This window comes from Trematomus bernacchii, unplaced genomic scaffold, assembly GCF_902827165.1.
Source record: "Trematomus bernacchii unplaced genomic scaffold, fTreBer1.1, whole genome shotgun sequence".
Taxonomy (NCBI): Eukaryota; Metazoa; Chordata; class Actinopteri; order Perciformes; family Nototheniidae; genus Trematomus; species Trematomus bernacchii.
The window spans coordinates 12511892-12531341 of NW_022987582.1; the positions used below are offsets into that span (position 1 = coordinate 12511892).

A 19450-nucleotide genomic window follows, 5' to 3' on the forward strand; every position below is an offset into this window, starting at 1 on the left:
AAAAAGATGTTCTCCTCTTGCCAATAGATCAGCTACAGCATGCCAATGTTTCAAGCGTAACCAGTGCAAAGGAACCATTTGTCACCCGTACATTAATATCTTGTGTGTGTGTGTGTAATGTGTGTGCGTGACACACGGTGCGTGCATGCAGGCGGTTCGGGTGATCGGCGGGTAATCGCGTTTGTCGGTTGGTTGATTATTTGTTTGGTTAATGTTAGAATTTAGTTTGTTTGGGATCCTCAGCCAGTTGTCACGCACCTCCTCATCCTCCAGGCGGCGCTGCGTTTCGGTGATGAACTTGATGTACTGACTAGTCAGCGTCATCAGCTCACTGTACCGGGTCCTCAGGGTTACATACTGATAGAGGGAGAAAACAAACATCATGTTTAATTTTCAGATCAATGCAAATGTCTGTCACAGTGAATTCAGTGCAAAGCAATGTTGCATCTTTCATCTCTATTATGTACCACCTAAATACTTTGGCTGTTTCACCCGGGGGCTTATTGTAGCGTGCCCAATTGGTGTTGTTGTCTGGTCACCTCGTCACTTTTTGGAAAAACTAGCAAAAGTGTAACCTAAAAATGTCTTATACTCAAGATTAAACTTAAAATGGACCTTTAGCCTGATTGTAACTTCAAACGGAGGGGATTCTTGGTGTGATTTTAGAAGATATATTTAAATCTTTGCCCCTGTAATGTTGTGACCGAGGTATTCTTATATCAGTGTTGTTTCTTCCAGCCCAAACAGGCTGACAAGGCAGACTATCGGTTTTAGGTTAGACCAACTTCAGAAATGATAGGGAAACATGTATGCTTTTATACTTTATATCCACTCAAATTGATTGATAATGTTTATGTGTAATATTCACCTAGTTTGCCTGATTTTCCGATCTTTAGAAATAAGCCTAAGCCTATAATTTACCATTCAATGAAACTTCTGATTTCATCCAACTAGTTTGTGAGGCCATCTTATAAATGTGCACACAGGTAATTATATAGGCCTAAAGTAGCTAATAACTAATGTATTCAACGTCTCCTAGGTCAAAGGACATGCTCACAGCAGCGATCACTGCTACGTCCTACCACCTGAGTGAAATACCAAGCTGTATCCAACATTGGTTGTAAAGACACCGACCTCCTGAATGATGTTGTCAGAAGCAGAATCCATTTTGGTTTTCTTCAAGGGAGACGCATGGGGATCCGCTTTAGCATTGTAGGCGACCAGCTGGAGTTCATAGTCCTATTGGAACATTTTCCATACATCAGTTACATTTTTATTTAATTTCAAACCTTTATTTATCCAGGTGTATCCCATTGAGATCATTGATCTCTTTTTCAAGGGAGAGCTGCTCAAGTAGGTTCCACATGAAACATAAAAACATAAACAGAACACTCCACAAATACTTTTTAAAATGCTCCACATTAAAGTATTTACAACATAGTGTGTTCCAAGCTTACCTTAATAGAATTGATGTATGCTTTGGCATATTTCTGACACTCATCAACGTTTTCTTTGTTGTTCTCAATCTCCTCCAGCAGTTTCTGTTTTGAGTAAAAGTTTGATTAGTAGTTGAAGTCCTTAGTTCATGTGAAAATAAATAATAAATAGTGCTTAGAAAAAGTAACTCATATCAAGTGATGTACCTTCTCCTGTGACAGTTGTTCTTTTAGAGTTTTGCTGTCGGTGATGGACACAGCTTGGATCTTCTCCTGCCTTTCCTTAGCGTCAGTGATCCAGTGGATCAGCCAATCGTAGCTCTCGTGATAGTAGCCGAGCTGGCGGCCGAGCTGCTCCAGCTCCCTGTGGCGAATTTCCATCTGGGTGAACACGGCCTTCCAGCGGTCCTGAAGACCAGACACGTTCTGGCGGTATTGGTCCAGCTCGATGTCGCGCTCGCTGTGCACACGAGACATCTTTTCGCTCACTGTGGTGGCCTTCTGCAGCTCTTCTTCCAGAGAGTCAAACACTGGCTGTTCGCCCTCAGCTTCAGCTCGCATTTTCTGCAGATTTCATATAAAAAGAAAGGCGAGTTAGCAGTGAGCAAACAAAGTCAAAATGAAAAGTTAATTGGGACTGAGCAGATAAATGGGAACAATTTCCGATTATTTCTGTATGCAAATATAATGGCTGTTGCAAATAATTGGAAACTTGGAAGCTTTATTCATAAACTTTTAAAGTTATATTTAAGAAAAAAAAATCGTTTAAATGGCTAAACCCAGTATTACTGCACATATGCAGACACTACACCCACTACACAAATTGTATTAATATTTACTATTTGTAGAATTACATTCCGGTGGTGGCTGCATAGTGTTGCTTCCTCAAAAGTATTACAAATAATGATGTAATGATTTCCAAAATTCTCACGACAATTTTATGTTACAAATGAGTCCTCTTAAGTCCAATTAAGTTTTTTTTGCCTTTCAAAAACTTTTTCAATAAAACCAAAATCCGTTTCCTTTTTTTGTTTTTCACGATGACGTCATAAATATAATGCTTCATTTGAAAACCTTAATATGAAATGTGAAAAAATACAATTGATTTAGTGCAGCCCTAGAAAATGTAAAATCCCTTTAAAAAATGTCCCTCTGACAGATGTTGTATTTCTGAACCAAGAACAATGGGAAAATAATAATATGCTGTTTACCTTGAGCTTTGCTCTGTAACTCTCTACTTCCTTGACGTCGCTGGGCACGGTGTGGACCTCGCGCAGACAGTCCTCGTACTGCTTGAGCACTCCCTCAGCACCCTGCGTGTTACGGATCACCATTTCCACGGTCTTCAGCCTGGAGGAAAGAAACAATGAGTAAATAAAGTAGCAAGGCAAAGTGGCTAGCACATGTTCTGAAGAGAAACTGGCTGGCGAGGACTCACTTCTCCAGATAAACGGAGGAGAGCATGTGGGCGTGATCCATCTTCTGCACGGTGAGGTCGAGCTCTGAGCGCAGGACGGGAGCGGAGACAGACTTCTGAGGGGAGGCCAGCACCTCTTCTGTCTTCACAGAGACCTTAACAAGGTCCTTTTTGAGGCTCTCAAGCTTCACCTGGCATTTCTGCACAACAGAAGACAACAAGAGTTAGCAACACCTAAAGAGTTCAAACATGTTAAACACCAACTGACAAAGAAACAACAAAAAGCCTGTTATGAGGAATAGATTGTATATAATAATATATATGATATATTATATTATAGTGCTGGATTTATTTGTACGAGAGTTGGCAAGATGCGGTGCAACATTTTAACTTTCTCAGATCAGCATGTACCTGAGCAACTGTACAATCTTTCTTAACTACATACACAATCAATACTGTAAGCAAAAATGATTCTCTTCTGTATTTACAGATCTTTGCTACACACTCTTACTTATGAGATTATGAACATATTTTCTTCTTTCAACCAATGATGCCTATTATTTTGCCTAATTATTTTTGTATACTTATCAAAGTACCTTTTTAGTTTCCTCTTCTAAATTGATCTATTTTACTATGGCCAGTTGGTGGCTAAGAATATTACATGACTTCACCTCTGAAGGTATTGAGCCATCAGTCTTGTATGAAAGTTAACGACTGCACGATGCTCACAAATTGTCATAAGGGTCAGACACATAGGGGAATTTGCTCCTGACAAATGCCCAACATTTAGACACGTCAAACCTTTTCTCTACATTAGGACATGTGGCATTTTGCAGAGAGGACAATAGTATGCAGTAGAAAAAAGTCAAACCAATGCCGAGCTGCCTTAAACTTGCAGTCTTTCAAATGACCAGCAGGGGGCGACTCTACCAGTAGCAAAAAGACAATCGGATTGTATTGGTCTTGCATTGAGAATAATAACTAGGATGCGTTATACAACCTAAAAACTGAAGCATATGCAAAGCAATTCTTTTTAAACGTAGTCCGATTGTACAGATGTCTACAAAGAAATGTTCCCTAATTCTCACTAGATTTATTACCCAGTCTGCTAGTCTTATTAATTAATATGTCAATGCAGCGTAATGAATATTGTCACAATGCTTTTTAAAGTACCTTCTGGTCTGTTGCCTTCTGGTTACATTCCTTCAGAGGTTCCTTCTCCACAGGTTTGCGTATGCGAGCCAAAGTGGAAGTCTCGCAGTCCTCGATACGCACCCGCAGGTCCTTGATCTCAGAGATGTAGTTCTTGCACAGAGTCTCATCCTGCTGACCTGTGAAGCAGCATTTTAGTTTAGTTAGTTTAGATCAGCAGAATCATATTTTAATGTTGCCTAAAGCTGAAGTGGAGGAAAAACAGACTACATATAAATACCAAACAAGCAGCTTAGTGTTGGACTCTAATTAAGTACTTGGCAGTAGTACAGCAACTTAGTTTGGTGAGTATTTTCATTTTATACCACTTTAAACTTCTACTTCACTACATTTTTTAAGCTAACATTTTACTTTTTACTCCATTACATTTATATGGCAGATTAAGTAACTTTACAGGTTCAAATTATTAGCTAATAAAACGTAAAAATACACTAATAAATATAAATGTACATATAATCATAGGATAAATATCCATCAGCAGTATACAAAGTAATTCAAATGAACTCTACCATTACCAGCTGTGGTTAACCTAATAATATAATGTAATGTAATATAGTATTATCTGAAATAGGCCACTACACTTAACTGGTCATTATACTTTTGGTACTCGTAAATATTGTGATGCCAATAATGTTTTACTTTGAACTAAGTAAAATTATGAATGCAGGACTTTAACTTGTAAAAAGGTATATTTCAAATGATTAGAAGTATGCTGGAATGTAGTATTGCTGCTTTTCTTAAGTACCTATTCCAGCACTGCTTAGACCAGCGTTTTGCCTCAATGGCAGAGTAAGACGTGGCAGGTTTATGATTTGGTATTGTTTGTGTTATTCTACATCTACCAAATATTTGCTGTGCACAGAAGCACAATCATACATGCAGCATGTATTGTGTTGTGAAATAAAAACACTCCATATACATTACAGTCATAGCATAAAGCATGTGCGATTATTTTATGCCTAAATAATCACACATACGTTGATATAGCTGCATTTCAAAAAGCATCGGCAGCCTAAACATTAAGTTGTGCAGAGCTGCTGAACACATTTCAACGTGGGAACCCAAACAACATGCAGTGCATCAGAACTCTACTATAACACTTATGGTAATATTTCAACCTCTCATTCAAAGCATGTACACACACTAGCTTGGTGAGTTTTGACCGAGGCTGATCACTCACCTTTGAGCTTCACAACCATTACTCCTAAAAGGTGAATGAAAGTGATACACTGTAAAGCTGCTATTCATTGAAGGTATATCACCTTTGTTAAACTATGGAAGCCAATAGGGGACTTTATTATAATTATACAATTTAAATATATTTCCACACACCCGTATAGGCATCCCAACATCATATTGAAATGGAAATTATTTATTTTTCAAAGTTTTACCATATAGAGTGGACTATATATTCGAATGTTAATTCAAATTTGAAATCAATATACAATATTAATAATGTAACATGTTATTTTCTAATTTATGTGAGAAATATTAATTAATTAATCAAATAAAAAAATAATTTCCATTTTCAAGACTTTTTCAAAACTATTCAAATGTTTTATTTTGACAAATATATTGCTTGCATACATTTAAATTCAAGTTAAATTGTTCATTTAGCATTTTTGTTTAAAAAAAATGATTTAACATTTGCATATTGGCCACTGTCGATTGGCACATGACTTTGAATAAATTAAAGGACAAATAGCCTTTCTATTTTATTATGGTCATAGAGCACCCATAAGAGCATGTGCAAATTAAAAAGCACATTTTACTATTGCTTTTACGTTTGGATTTTAACATAATAATACATACGTGTGGAATATGTGGAAAACGATAATGCTATCATGGCCCTACAATTCTATTTTTAAGTTTACACCATGTTTAATAAAGTCCCTTTTGGGCTTCAATACATAACCATGAATAATGAAAGGCTATCTTTTCTTAAGAGAACATTTGGTTTTACCTTTCTCCATGGAGCGCAGCAGGCTGTCGAAATGCTGGGTGGAGTTGGTGAAGTCTCCCTCCACCTGCATGCGGTCGTCGGGGCCGAAGAGCTGCGAGTCCTGACTGTCGCGCATGTAGTCCTGGTAGTGGAGCTCCAGGTTCCTCATCATCAGCCGGTACTCCTCAGCCTTCATGGACTTTAACTGCACAGGCGCAGAAGAAAAGGGGGGAGGTCTTATTGATGAGGCAAACTTCAGGAGAATTCTACTGCATATTGTGTTTGATTGAGTTATGTACTCTTAGTTTGAAGTCTAAGAAGTTTAGTTTGAAGTCTTTATTTTGTGGAATAAAATACACAGAATCATTAAAGCACAAACATAACTGCTTTGTCATTAATTGTATCACTATGTCACTATTTTCGGACATGCCATCATTTAATCAGACTTCAAACAGAACAGTTTTTTTAAATAAAAGCCACTGTTTCCCTAAGTACATTTTGCTGAAGCTTTTATATTGTTTAAATTCAAATACTATGCTTTTAGTATTGTTCTTTCATTTTCCAACACCAACGACCGACATTTACACTTATTCTGTAACACATGCCTATTAAATGGAATCTTTTTAATTTTTTCTTGCATAAAGGTGGCAAAAATATTCACCATGATAATGTTCCAGGAGCGGATCAGTTTGAAGTCTCTCATCAGATACTGCCATGACAGCAAGCTCTTCATGTCTATGTGGAGCGTCTGCCACATGGTAACCATCTGCTGATAACCTGTATCCAGACTGGAGAGGAACAAAGAGAGTGCAGCAAATTAGGAACAGTTGGTACTTCAGAGATTATACCTTGAGGTTTACAGTTAAATACTACACACATTATTTATTTTGTGTAATACATCAGAGTAAGAAATGCAGAAATGACGCCTTTAAAGGAATGTTTGACCCAAAATATGAAATTACCTTTAAATCCACGATAAGAAATAATCAAAATGTAGAGTGCATGGATGAATGAAACTTGGATTGTACCAAGTGTTTAAAGGTACTCTTTTTAAATAAAGTTTGCTGTTGTGAATATCTGCTCTGATTTACTTCAGGAAAAGCAGCAACGTATCTTCATTTATTCAAGGCAACACATGAGTAACTGATCTCCAAACATGTGATTTTGTGTGTGAGGTATTCATTTAAATGAATAATCAGTTAAAGGTTATCTCTAGCGTCACATGTTCCCAAAAAAGAACCACCCTTTCCACAAACCCTGCTGTTTCAGGACTTTACGAAACATGTTACCTCTACCACTGTGAATACCATCTCATCATCGTATTACAAAAGCTACAGGCGAGTTCAAGACTCTTTCCTTTTCACCGCGTTCTCACCTGGACACGCTGTCCACGGCCTCCTTGTTGACCGGAGGCACCATGAAGCAGACGGAGGGCAACACTGCCTCGTTTCCGGAGCGGTTCAGCACCTTCCACTTGAAGGGCTGCGAGTTGTTGAGGAGCGCGCACTCGTCTCCTTTGTGCACAGTGATCTGAAGCACAACCAAACAACGATACATTACATACATGAAATAGGACATGCTAAGGTTCTGTGATTAGTTTGGGGTCTCTTTGCTGGGAAATAACACTTTACTGACCTCCTGTTGCTTGAAGTCACACACAGCCTGGATGGGCAGTTTGCCTTTGATGGAGGTGGTGGGGTTGCGTGGCTTCAGCTGAATAATGGACTTGGCTCTCTTGTTCAGACTGGTCGCAAGAGTCTTGTATTCATTCAGCTGTTCCTTCTCCTCCTGATGAAAACAAAAATAAATAGGACTTAGAGAAATGTAATTCCTAGGTTTGTAATGGTGCGCAATAAATCAGTGGTGGAAGCACTTTTCAGATCCTTAATAGCATGATGAAACAATTGGCAATCAAAACTTTACCTAAGTCAAGGTATGTTAGTATAATCAGTTAAATGTACTTAAAGTACAAGCTAAATATTTATTGTGTAGGTTCCTTGTCTGTTTTACTATTATATATTGTGTGTTTGGATATATATATATATTGCTGCTGCATTGATGTGTATGTTGTTTAATGTTGTGCTTATTTTACCTCCTTACAAGTGATAACTATTCTACCAAATGTGGTGTAGTAAAACCATATCTCTGAAAAGCAGATAATAAGAATAAAAATACCTCTTAATAAGGAAATAATCACAATACCTTGATATACTTTCTAATTCCTTTTACATATTTTTGAGATCTGGCATCATCACGTGCATGTACAGCTTAATAATGACTCACCACAGCATCCTGCAGCAGGTCTTCCAGGCGTGTGGCTGTGGTGGTGCGATCACAGCTGTACTTCTTCTTCATGTTCTCTTGCATCTTCTTCATCTTGTCCTGAGCTTCTTTAACATCGGCAAAGAACTGTGTGGAGAGAGGGGACTCAACACTTGGCTCTTTGATCTATGAGTGGAATTCGAGAGACTAATTTATAATAAAATCACTGTTCCATACCTGGTAGTATGCTGTGTTTTCTTTGAGATGAGCCTCAATACAGCAGCACAGCTGAAGGATCCAGCTCCACTGAGTCTGCAGGGCAGCGGTGAAGTCCTGCAAGAGACGTGAAGACCGTGCATAAGTCAAGGAGGCCTTGTTAAGGGTAGTACTGTAGCTTTTATACAGCATGTGGAGTATTAAAGGGGCCCTATTTTACTCCTTTCCAGGGTCATAACTGTATTTTGTGTCTCTACTTTGACATGTTTACATGCTTTCATGTTGAAAAAAGTATTTATTTCTCTCATAATGACTGTGCCGCAGCACCTCTTTAAACCCTCTGTTTGAAACCAGAGCCCAGTCTGCTCTGATTGGTTAGCTGGCTGGCTCTGTTGTGATTGGTCAACAGCTTAGAGATGTCCCACCCCTTGCCTATCTCGTACAAATTGTTGGAACACTAGCCAATAGAAGCACGTCGCGAAAGTAAACAAGTGTTGAAGAAACCATATACATGCACAATAACATATATAACACTGGGAAGGGAAAACCCAAAAAAAGCATAACAGGGCCTCTTTAATGTCCAAATTGACCAATTAGAGCCCAGTAATCAACTAAGCCTTGTAATGACAGTAATTACCTCAACAGTCTTCTTGCCAGGATGTCCATCCCTGACAAGCCTCTCTCCCATGGCCTGCAGATCGTTGACTTTCTTCTCCCTCAGCTCCAGCTCTCGCATTAGACCCTGAACAATGAAAATACAAATGTAAATGACTGCAATCTTTGGAGAAAAATCTTTTATTTTATGAATTCACATTAAATTAATTCATCTAAATATCTTCCACTGTCCCCTTTCCTGAAAAAGCGTACATTTGGGACGAATAATAAGGTTTCTGATTCCAATACAAACTCTTTGATAACACACCGAGTAGTTGTCTTTCTTGGCCGTCATGTTGGGGTTCTTGTCGCTCCAGTCAAAGTTGACTTCCTCCTCTTCCTTGTCGTTTAACCACATCAGTTCCTTAGTGGAAGCGCTGATGAAGGCGTGGAGCGAATCTAAGTTCCTCAGACGGGACTTGGAAGAGTTCTGAAAGAACAAAAAACACCTTTTAGATACTAAGAACTACAACTTATAGCATTTGTTACTAAGAACTACAATTTATAGAATTTGTATTCAGTGCGGATTGATACATGAAAATATTTACCAGAAGTTTTCCATAGTGAAGGTCCAGTTTGCCCATGTAATCTCTGTACGCGCCCTTGCTGACTGGAGAAATCTGGCTCTGTAGAAGATAAAGGAATGGTTTACTTTTCAAATCAACTGCACAGCATCAACAGCATAACATAACAGTGTCAAATCCCTTCTGATGAGTTACCTCGTCAGCCCTCGCCCGTTCAATCTTGGCGCGGAAGTCCTCTATAGTCTGGTGCAGACCTCTGTGGCTGCCCAGCTGGGACTCCACCGAGGGCAGATCAGAGCCCCACTCGGACTCATCGATGCGGATCTGGTTCTCTTCCACCCAGATTAGGAGGTCTTTGAGATAGCGAAGGGTCACATCGTCCTTATCAGGCCGCACCTTCGAGGAGTTCTGCTGGATGGTATTGGAACTGGTCCTGGTGACTTGGGTAGTGGTGACGGAGGACTTCAGGCGGAGGGTGTAGTCGGTGCGCAGGTTCACCAGGCGCTCATGGATGTGGTAAACCCTGTGGAGATGAGAGAATTGGAACTGTCTTACATATTTTTCCTATTCCTGCAACTACTTGAATGGTATGAGTAATGAGAGGTGCAGAAATAAGTCCTAAAACCCTGGAATGGTGTCCCTCGTCTCAAAGTCAAAGTTTTTTTTAACTTGTATGACACCTGAAATAACGTCTGTGGTTAACACAAGAGAACTTTAGCTGCCTTTAGCTTTGCCATGGTAACTCGCAGCCATGGTAACTCGCAGCTATGAACCGTGATGTAGTTTGTTTACTTCTGGCGAATGCATTTATGATTAGAAAATCATATAGGGTGTGTATATGTGGAGGTTATCCTGCTGAACAAAACGCTTAAATACCATAAATATGTCTTTGCCAAAGGTTGTGTTTTCTGCAATATTTCTAAATCCAATGGAAAAGTTCCTTTGCTTTTGGTCAAGAGAGACCTTGTAATGGTAATTATGGGGGCAATCCAAAAAAATACTTCATCATCGTGTTACTCTATTGCACTATTTTATGTCTTTTACTTTTGGGTAAAGTATCTTGCACAAGGACACTTTGACATGTTGACTGGGTTGGGGTCGAACTGGTGATCCTCTGATTTGTATATAACCTATTTTATAATATAAAAAATAAGTTGAATGCAGCACACTTTGCACCCACCTGCGGTACATCTGCTCGGCCTGAGGGTGGCGCTCGTCCTTAAGAACCTGCACATCGTTGAAGAGAAGGCGGACCTGCGTTTCAGCGTTGTCCAGCTCCCTCTCCACTTCTGCTGTGTGCTGAGCTGGTTTCCCTGCATTCAGCAGACGGATGTCCTGAAGGGATAGAAGCCAATACAATAATCAAATTCAATCTCCTTTTTCAAATGTCATCAAAATGTAATTAAGAAATAGGAAACAAAAAGGCTTGTGACAGTGATTGACGCATAAGCATCAGCCTTTTTATTGCCTGAAGGATATAGAGATTCACATTTTCTTTTGCACTACAAATTTGACAAACAACCTTCATAGAGTTTAGGTTGAATATTTCCTGAAATATATGATCGAACAGAAGTTGATAGTAAGTTTGTGAATGATCTAGTATTCTAAAGTTTGCAGAGGAATTTAAAATCCCCTTTTTCTTAGTTCACAATGAAATAAACAAAAGCCATATAGTTCAAATGATTTTACTCTGGATTATTTCTTCTTGAACAAACACAGAAGTTATGTATTTCTAATATTAGACCTTAGTAGGACTCACCGTCTGCAGCAGGGCCTCCAAGTGGCTGAGTTGGGTATCGCAAGTCCCTGACTCCATCTGGACTTTAGTGACAATGCTCTGGAGCCTCTCAAGTCTGGATATGATCAAAAAAACAAATTAAGATCAATACTATTAATAACATAATTTCCCCCTGTCCCAACTCCACAGTATAAATGCCATCTTTGGCATTTCTAGGACAAAATGCCATGTTAGACAACCGCGTTGCATTCAGACTACCAGAAGCTAACGATCACTTACGGCCATGAGCGTTGCAGCAAATACTCCAGTTTATGAGGGTCACCCAGAAATGCCATTCCTCTACGCTTTCATAACGACTACAGTTCCAGCTCCAAGGACCTCAGTCCTTCTCACTCTCCTATTGTCTCTATTGGAAAAAACTCTGCTTGTGTCTCTCTCTCTGTCTGAGACTAAATTGCTTTCTGACAAAGACATTTAGTCTGCTCATTCCACATCTCTGAACCATACACAAGGCTATCAGCGTTCGAGATGACCGGGCAATCTTGTGACACCAAACCAGCACATTTTCCAGGCATGATGCAACGCTCCTCTAAATACATGGATCATTTATAATGTCTCATTCTATTTAATTTCATCCTAATTATATATTTTTTGTGTCCCATTATGCTGAACACATCTCTCTTGTGTTGATAGAAGCCAAATTGTTTATGACAGGAATGTTTGGTGCCACTCCTCCTTCCAAAGCAGGAAAGTTATGCCATATTTCTGTGAGTAAAAATACATGATGGCCAAATAGCATTCCAAGTTGTTTGTTCAAGAAGCAACATTAGTCAAAAGTCAACCAAAAAGTCAACCTGACTGAGTTGCAGTTTACATTCATTTCTGTTAAAATTGTCATTGGTACATCATTTTTGTCTTATTAGACATTTGAGTAATATTGTCATATTTAGCATATGCTTTCTTGAGTTATAGCAAACATGCGTTTATGAAGTCACTTTTAAACACAAAATATAATAATTTCATTATTGAGTCCCAGTGAATGATCCAATTTTAAAGAAATACCCTTTACGCATTTCTTAGATATCACGCTCATGAAAAAAAAGTGGACGGACAACATTGGACACATTTTGCTGGCACTGAGGCCTACTAAATAAATAATTGGCAATGATATATTTTTGCTATACCTTTTTTTGAGCATAGCTTTGGTGATGTTGGAAGTGTTGCAGGACAGCTAGCTAGCTTCATTATCTTTATGCTAAAGCTAGGCTACTAGGAATCTTTTACTTAGTAGCTTGATATTAAATGTCTTATTTATATAAAATGGTGTCCTGTAAACATTTTAGTCCTTGTTTAGACAAGTAGAATCACAATTGGAATCATAAATATATAAATATATGCTAACCTCTCAAACTCTATCCTGAGCAGCCGTTCTCTTTCCAGGATGGCCACGTGAAGTCGACCCCATTCTTTCTCCACATCAATGGGATGGTAGCCCGGAGGGACCTTCACCTGACCAGCCTGCACGGCACTCTGTGGGCAAGTGGAAAGAAGAATGCATAAGCCATAACTCAATAGAACAGAGTACAATAAAACACACAATAATAGAACATTAGCGGTTAGCTTGCCTCAAAGGTCTGGTAGATGTGTTTAGTCCGGTTCTTGTCGGTCTCTTTCACTGGCAGCTCGGTCTGCTTGAACTTTGAAAACTGGTGCCAAAGAAGCTTAAGAAAAAAACACACACATTGAAAATTATAATTATAATCATGTTTGTTATTATGATAGTAATGTTTTATTAATTTAAACAATTTACATGTCCCTTTTTTTGCCCCTCAAAAATGTGCTTTAGATCCCAGACAAGAATACTCTTCTATTCCTTTACAGAACAAATCCTAAAACCTTGACTTGACTTAAATGACACAACGTTGTACTTGTGAAATGATCTTGGAATCCTAATTTCGTAAACAGAATGATTAAATTAACACATCACGCTATAGTGAGTACACAGTGACTTGCCGTCCTCCATTTGTTCCTTCCCATGACTGGTGTTAACTGAGTTGGTAACTTCCCTACCTGTATTATGTAAGTAAAATGTTACTCTCTAACCAGACATAACTGTGTTAAAGCAGCACAAGAAAAGCTACTTTTGCAGATGCTTTGACTTCAAAAGATAATTAAACCAAAGGTTTGCACTATGCTTTTTTTTTGCATCAGACACAGGGAGTGGCACCGTTGTCATTCTCCTCGGGATTATGCTTTTATCTGCCTTCTGGCTGCTTTTTCTCAGCACTGCCCCGCCCTCTCTACGGCACAACAACAACAACTGCAAATACAGTTGCCTTTATCTGCCAAAAGCTAGACATGATATAAGTGTGTTCTTTGATCTAACAGTGGAAACCTATTATTTTTTACAATAATAAACACATTCACTTACTTAGATATACATTTACATGACATACTTCACTTTTAGCAGCCCAACACTTTAAAACTGGGCAATTCAGCATTAATATTATGCTATCCGTAATGCACCACTGTTTGTATTGAAATATACATGTTATGTTATGTACAATATGCACATTTTTACTTCTTATGTTTATAAATATTAAACATTTTCATTCTATTAAATTGTATCTTTAATTGGACATTTTACTTCAACGTGTCATTTATATATACATTTCTATATTTTTACTGCACATTTGAACTTTTTCAGTAATTTATTAGTTTTCATCAATATATTTATTTGTATTCAAATGTTTTACTCGTTTCTTTAAATAACCTGTAAATGTATTTACATTGAGGAACTGTCACAAAATCGAATTTCCCCCAGAATAAACCATAAATTCTGATTCTGAATGATTTTCACAAAGAGCATTGAGGAAGAAGTTAAAATAATATTTTGCTATTTATTGTTGCTCGACTATAAACGTATTCAAGACAAATCTCAAGCCGAGAGGCTTAAAATCAGCATATCATCTCACCTCGATCTCCTCATAGCTGCCGGAGAACTTCCTCTCCCCGAAGATCGTGACATGGTGGCGGATCCACTGGAGCAGAAGAGTCACCAGCTCGTAGTATTCCTGCCAGCGCAGCTCCAGCTCCTGCAGCCGACACAGCAGAACAAACACAGTCGTTTAACCACAACAGACAGGAGGGCGCTTATTCTCCTGCGTCGCCATGTTCCCTCTAGCTAAACTCAATTAGGTACGGAACAATCCAGGTCTTGTGTGAGTGGAAAAGGAGGTAGATGGTGGAGAAGGGGTTGATAAAATCAAATGGGGGAAAGGTGGAGGAGACAATGCTGCGAGACAGACAGCAGGATATTTCTTCAGTTCTCCCATGTTCCAAAAGTGTATGCAGTTATAAGAAAGAAAAGTCAAGTTAAAAACATTTGTGTAACTACAGTAAGAACATTTTTGGCTTTTAAATATATGTATTGTTTTGAATCATTTTGTGCTATTTCAGATTATGGTAATTATTTTACTTACATTTAGAACATTTCACCTCAGCTCATATAATAAGTCCTGAATTCAAAATTCTAGTTTTTAAATTACAATGTTAAGATTTGTTTACTTCAAAATCAAGAGCAATCACACTATGTTGAAGGACATATTTCAAGGGTTTAACATTTGAAAAAGGCTAGTTATGATCAGAGCTGAAGTTGGATGAAATATTTTACTTGGGGAAAGTTGAAAATAATAATACATAATATTTTAATGGCATCTTCATTATTGGTGTATTACATTTTTGGGAACATAGTAATACATCGCAGTTATTTTTGTACTGTAAAGACATCAGAGCAACATTTTTAAAGTGAGGCACAAGGGTTAAAATTAGGACTTGAAATACAACAAGAAATGAAATGCCCCAGCATGTCATTAGTGTGTGTGAATACACTACCACAGCAATAGCAGTATGTTTTGTGTAAACAAATAATAAGTGATATAGGATCTTAACCCCTTTAGCTTACGTATTGTAAACACCACAGGATGCTTATTTACCATTTATTTGGTTTCACAAGACTCCTTTTATGTTTGCTTTTTTGGAAGCATTATAAAACAGTGCTAACAAAAGCTTTTTTAGAAGCAGAGTCACAAGCCTCTTCAGGTTTGATTACATCTGATCAAGCAATCAAAAAGATCAAATTATAGCAACCATTTGTGTATTTTGAGCTTGCATTAACTTTTGCTTAAAGGGACACTTCAACCCAAAAATGTTTTAATTGCGAGCCTACCAAACTACACCCACCAACAAGTAAAAATAAAAAACAAATCACAACACGGTCTGTAGATTATCTTGAGTAAAAGGATCATGATTTGTAGAAGGGGATATATATATCCAGTCTCTGATTGTGTTACGTTATTATGAGAGTGCTCTCATACTTGTTTGATTCTGAAATTGTATATATTTATATAAATATATGTGTGTGTATATGTCCGCATCCGTAGCCTGTTTTCTCTCATTTCTCTAACCGCCTGCTGCTTCCCCTCCTCTCTCCTCGGTTTCCCTCCTCGACTCCTCCGCTCGCATCTCCTGTGGGCGGGACTAAGACACGAGGATAGGAGTCGAGGATAGGAGTCGAGGAGGGGAGTCGAGGAGGGGAATTAGAGAAATGAGAAACCTTCAATGACTAGCTGGATGGAACAAGTTCTGCTTACGCTAGATCTGGCGCCATCATGTACATCCATCCTTGGCATGACATCATACAGGGATGATACGTAAGTGATGATGGACTTCTCGTCAGGGTGTGGAACATCCACATCTGAAAGTAGAAGTAGAAATTGGATTATATCATTATTTCAAATTGAAAATGTATACAGTAACAAATGTCAGTAACTCATAGTAATATCACAGCAAAGCACGTAACATTATGCTGAATAAAACTATTATTAAAAACATAACTCTGGTGTTTCATATAAATCGACTTAGGCCAAATCTTACCCTCGGGGTCCAGGAGGCGTGTCACTCCCAGGTCTCTCTCCGCCACATTGAAGGCTTGTTCCAGGTTCTCTTGGTTGGACTGTTGGTACACTCTGCCCATGTCAATGAGTCTGGGACTGGGGGAACACAAAAATGGACGATTAATTACCAACTGGGTACAGGAAGGCGTGTACGTTATAATAATATTCTAATCTGCAGTGATAGGACACACACTTAGAGTTCCCATTGCAACACTGCCATTATACTTTGGATGGCAATGTATAAGTGTTCAAGTTTGTGCATATATAGTGTTGTATTTCGGATACAGAAATACAATTTTACACTAGGGAAATGGGATGGGATAGAGGGCTCATAACATTAACACATGTGATTTATCAGGGCCATTTTAGTTTTGGTCTTTTACGCTCTATTTTTTGGCAAATTCATATGGTGTAACTATTGGCAAGGGTTTGTAGACTTTTTTTTGTACAAAAAGATGGATCTTAGCTTTAGATAGATCTAAACTGTATAGCCAAAACTATAAGACCCTTGAGAAAAAGAATGTCCCATTTGAAACCCATTAAAACCAAAATGTTCCAACCCATGGCCACAACAGCATACAATCATCCATTCTATTTCTAGCGTTTCACTTTCATAGATGTGGGTCCAATTCTTTTTTTACTTTTCCAACAGATTGAGTTATTTTGTCATGCTTTCCCAATTAGCAAATACATGCTGTTCCATGGTTTTCACTAGGGGCTTTACTTCTGTATTACGTTTTTGAAATGCATCAATTTAAATTTGGTTGCCTCTTTGACAATGACACTCCTTGTGATTATATTATTTTATTTTGTTTTTGGCTCGTAATAACATTTGCCTTAGACAACTGGCAATCTATAGGGATACAATTCTGAACATTCGGGACTGAAGATCTGGACTGAACATGCGGAAATATGTTACACAGTGCAATAGAAAACATGTGAATACACAACATACTGTGGTAGTTTCTTTGACTTCAACTCATCTATACTGATCCACTTTCTTTGATCTTATAACACGAATAGCAGCAGTTGCTGTGCTTTTTCAAGACCATCTGCCAACGGCAACCTGCTATTAAAAAGCCACTTGTTATCTTTCTGATGGACCGGTACGAGCAACTGCCTTTTTGTCCTCAGGGTGTTTGAAGATCTCTGGCAGATGTCATCTGTAGGTCAAATGTAAATTATAGAGAAGCTAACGTAATCAAAGCTGACATGCGTGAAGTAGGCACCCACCCACAATTTGACTGCATGAACAGACAAAAGGTCACGCATTGCAGAAACTCATCTTCAAGGCATGCATATTTGCATATTTGAACTTTCATAAACAGCTTTAAAAGCATTTCTAAATCCAACAAATTAAACTGTGTAATGCATATCCCTTACAGTACTGATTTTGACATTTACTAAGCAAATACAATATGTTGACAAAAAAAGCTTCATACGCCTGCCTGATGCATAAAGTGGAACGTTCTGCATTACGTCCATGAACCGGAGAATCCTCCACATGGCGAGTTTCTCGTACAGAGTATTGCTTTGTTGGCCTAGAGGACGTCTTCTGTCCCTCTCTTCCATGAACACTGAGGGACCTCCATCCATGGCCCAGTTCGTCGCTGCTGGAGCGGCCCCCTGAGCTTTGGGAGCCCAACCCTGAGTCCCAGGAGGATCCCTCTGACGGGATATCCTCGCACAACATGACCACCCGGTTTTCGACATTGCTGGCGGATCCTGACCTGCCACCGATGAAGCCCAGGCTTCCCTTCTTTTTCTTAGACTTCTTTCTTAAACTGAGCATCGTAAAAATCTACCAGATGGTCCAAGTAAATACGGCAGGGGCTGGCTTCAGCTAACTCATCCTTTAAAGGCTTGATGGTTCAATCCATCCAATCCATAATCAAACATGTCCATAGTCATGTGAAGGTCCCCTTAATCCTTCTGAAACAGCCTTCTATGTGTACAACCTGGTCCAAGTTGGCTATATGCCACCTAAACTTAACCGTAGCTTTGGAAGTCAGTAAACCTTCTTCCATAAAACCCTCGACACTCTCGAATTCTCATGATGAACGTATTTTCCGGGACGTCCTTAACTTTGCCTCAACACAAAGTAACGCCACAGTTTTCATGCAGCAGCCACTGAGTGCTACAGTTACGCCCAAACCGACCGCACCCCTGACCGCTTTGAAATGCAGCACTAATCTAGCCCCAGGTGTCTCCAAAAAGGGAAAAAAAGTCCAGGTTCAAGCTTCATTTCAAGGAAACCTGCCCTTGCAGGCATCTCTTTCTCTCAATGCATAATGGCTCCAAAGAATCGTGCTCAGCATTTAACTTTCCCTTAATGCCACTTTGATTTCGGCACTCCTTTGCATGAAGCCCAAATAATTATGTTGTGTTGACATATCTTCCTGAGAAAGAAATGCAATTTCATTTCCCAGGATGCTCCCACACAAAGCAATCCTAACCGCTAATTTAGCTATAAAGACACACAACAATTTAAGTGGGATTATGATATTTGGTTTTTTCCAAGAGTCCATATTTTACTTTTTATCAATAGGTTCCCAAACAATGTAATAAACTAATCATGTTTAATAGAGGATTTATAATATCAAGGTGGTACAGGATGACTCATCTCCAACGCCTAACTTTGGTATGTCTAGCCTAAAGGCCTGTCATGTTTATGGAGAGGCATTACTTTTATTAAAGCAGTAGTGCCGTCATGTACAGAAAGGTAGAATATTAATTTGGGCCTCGAGCCAAACGCACTGCGAATTAAAAAAATAAATGCAAATACATACAACACTAGCAAAGGAACATGTCCTGAATGTCGAAGAAGTGCTACAAGAAGCCCACAACGCATTGGTGTTGCCAGGGGACACTTACATGTAATGCACTTGGCTAGAACGCTTTGCTCTCAGTGCCTTCATTTAGGAAATGAATAAAGTCAAATATCCGTCTTTTACATTTTGGTCTCATGATATAGATATCTGCTATCTGCTGTTGACCTAGCATTAGCATTTTTGCTAATATTATATCTGAATCATGGGATCACACAAAAAGTTTGAATAACTTAATAAGACACAAACTGCAGCAGAACAAGCGT

General features: G+C 38.7%; 1 protein-coding gene across 1 annotated transcript in view; it reads right to left on the reverse strand.

Annotated features, from left to right (window-relative positions):
* Positions 1-19450, reverse strand: part of LOC117480184 (plectin-like) — a 71135-nt gene that overhangs the window by 15234 nt on the left and 36451 nt on the right. The window contains 24 exon segments of the mRNA XM_034127397.1: positions 259-357; positions 1135-1239; positions 1458-1541; positions 1644-2000; positions 2648-2786; positions 2875-3053; positions 4027-4184; positions 6029-6212; positions 6669-6795; positions 7383-7537; positions 7643-7795; positions 8291-8416; positions 8507-8602; positions 9123-9227; positions 9408-9569; positions 9688-9765; positions 9859-10186; positions 10844-10998; positions 11423-11516; positions 12804-12931; positions 13027-13122; positions 14377-14496; positions 16054-16157; positions 16337-16452. Coding sequence (XP_033983288.1) covers positions 259-357; positions 1135-1239; positions 1458-1541; positions 1644-2000; positions 2648-2786; positions 2875-3053; positions 4027-4184; positions 6029-6212; positions 6669-6795; positions 7383-7537; positions 7643-7795; positions 8291-8416; positions 8507-8602; positions 9123-9227; positions 9408-9569; positions 9688-9765; positions 9859-10186; positions 10844-10998; positions 11423-11516; positions 12804-12931; positions 13027-13122; positions 14377-14496; positions 16054-16157; positions 16337-16452 — 3448 coding nt within the window.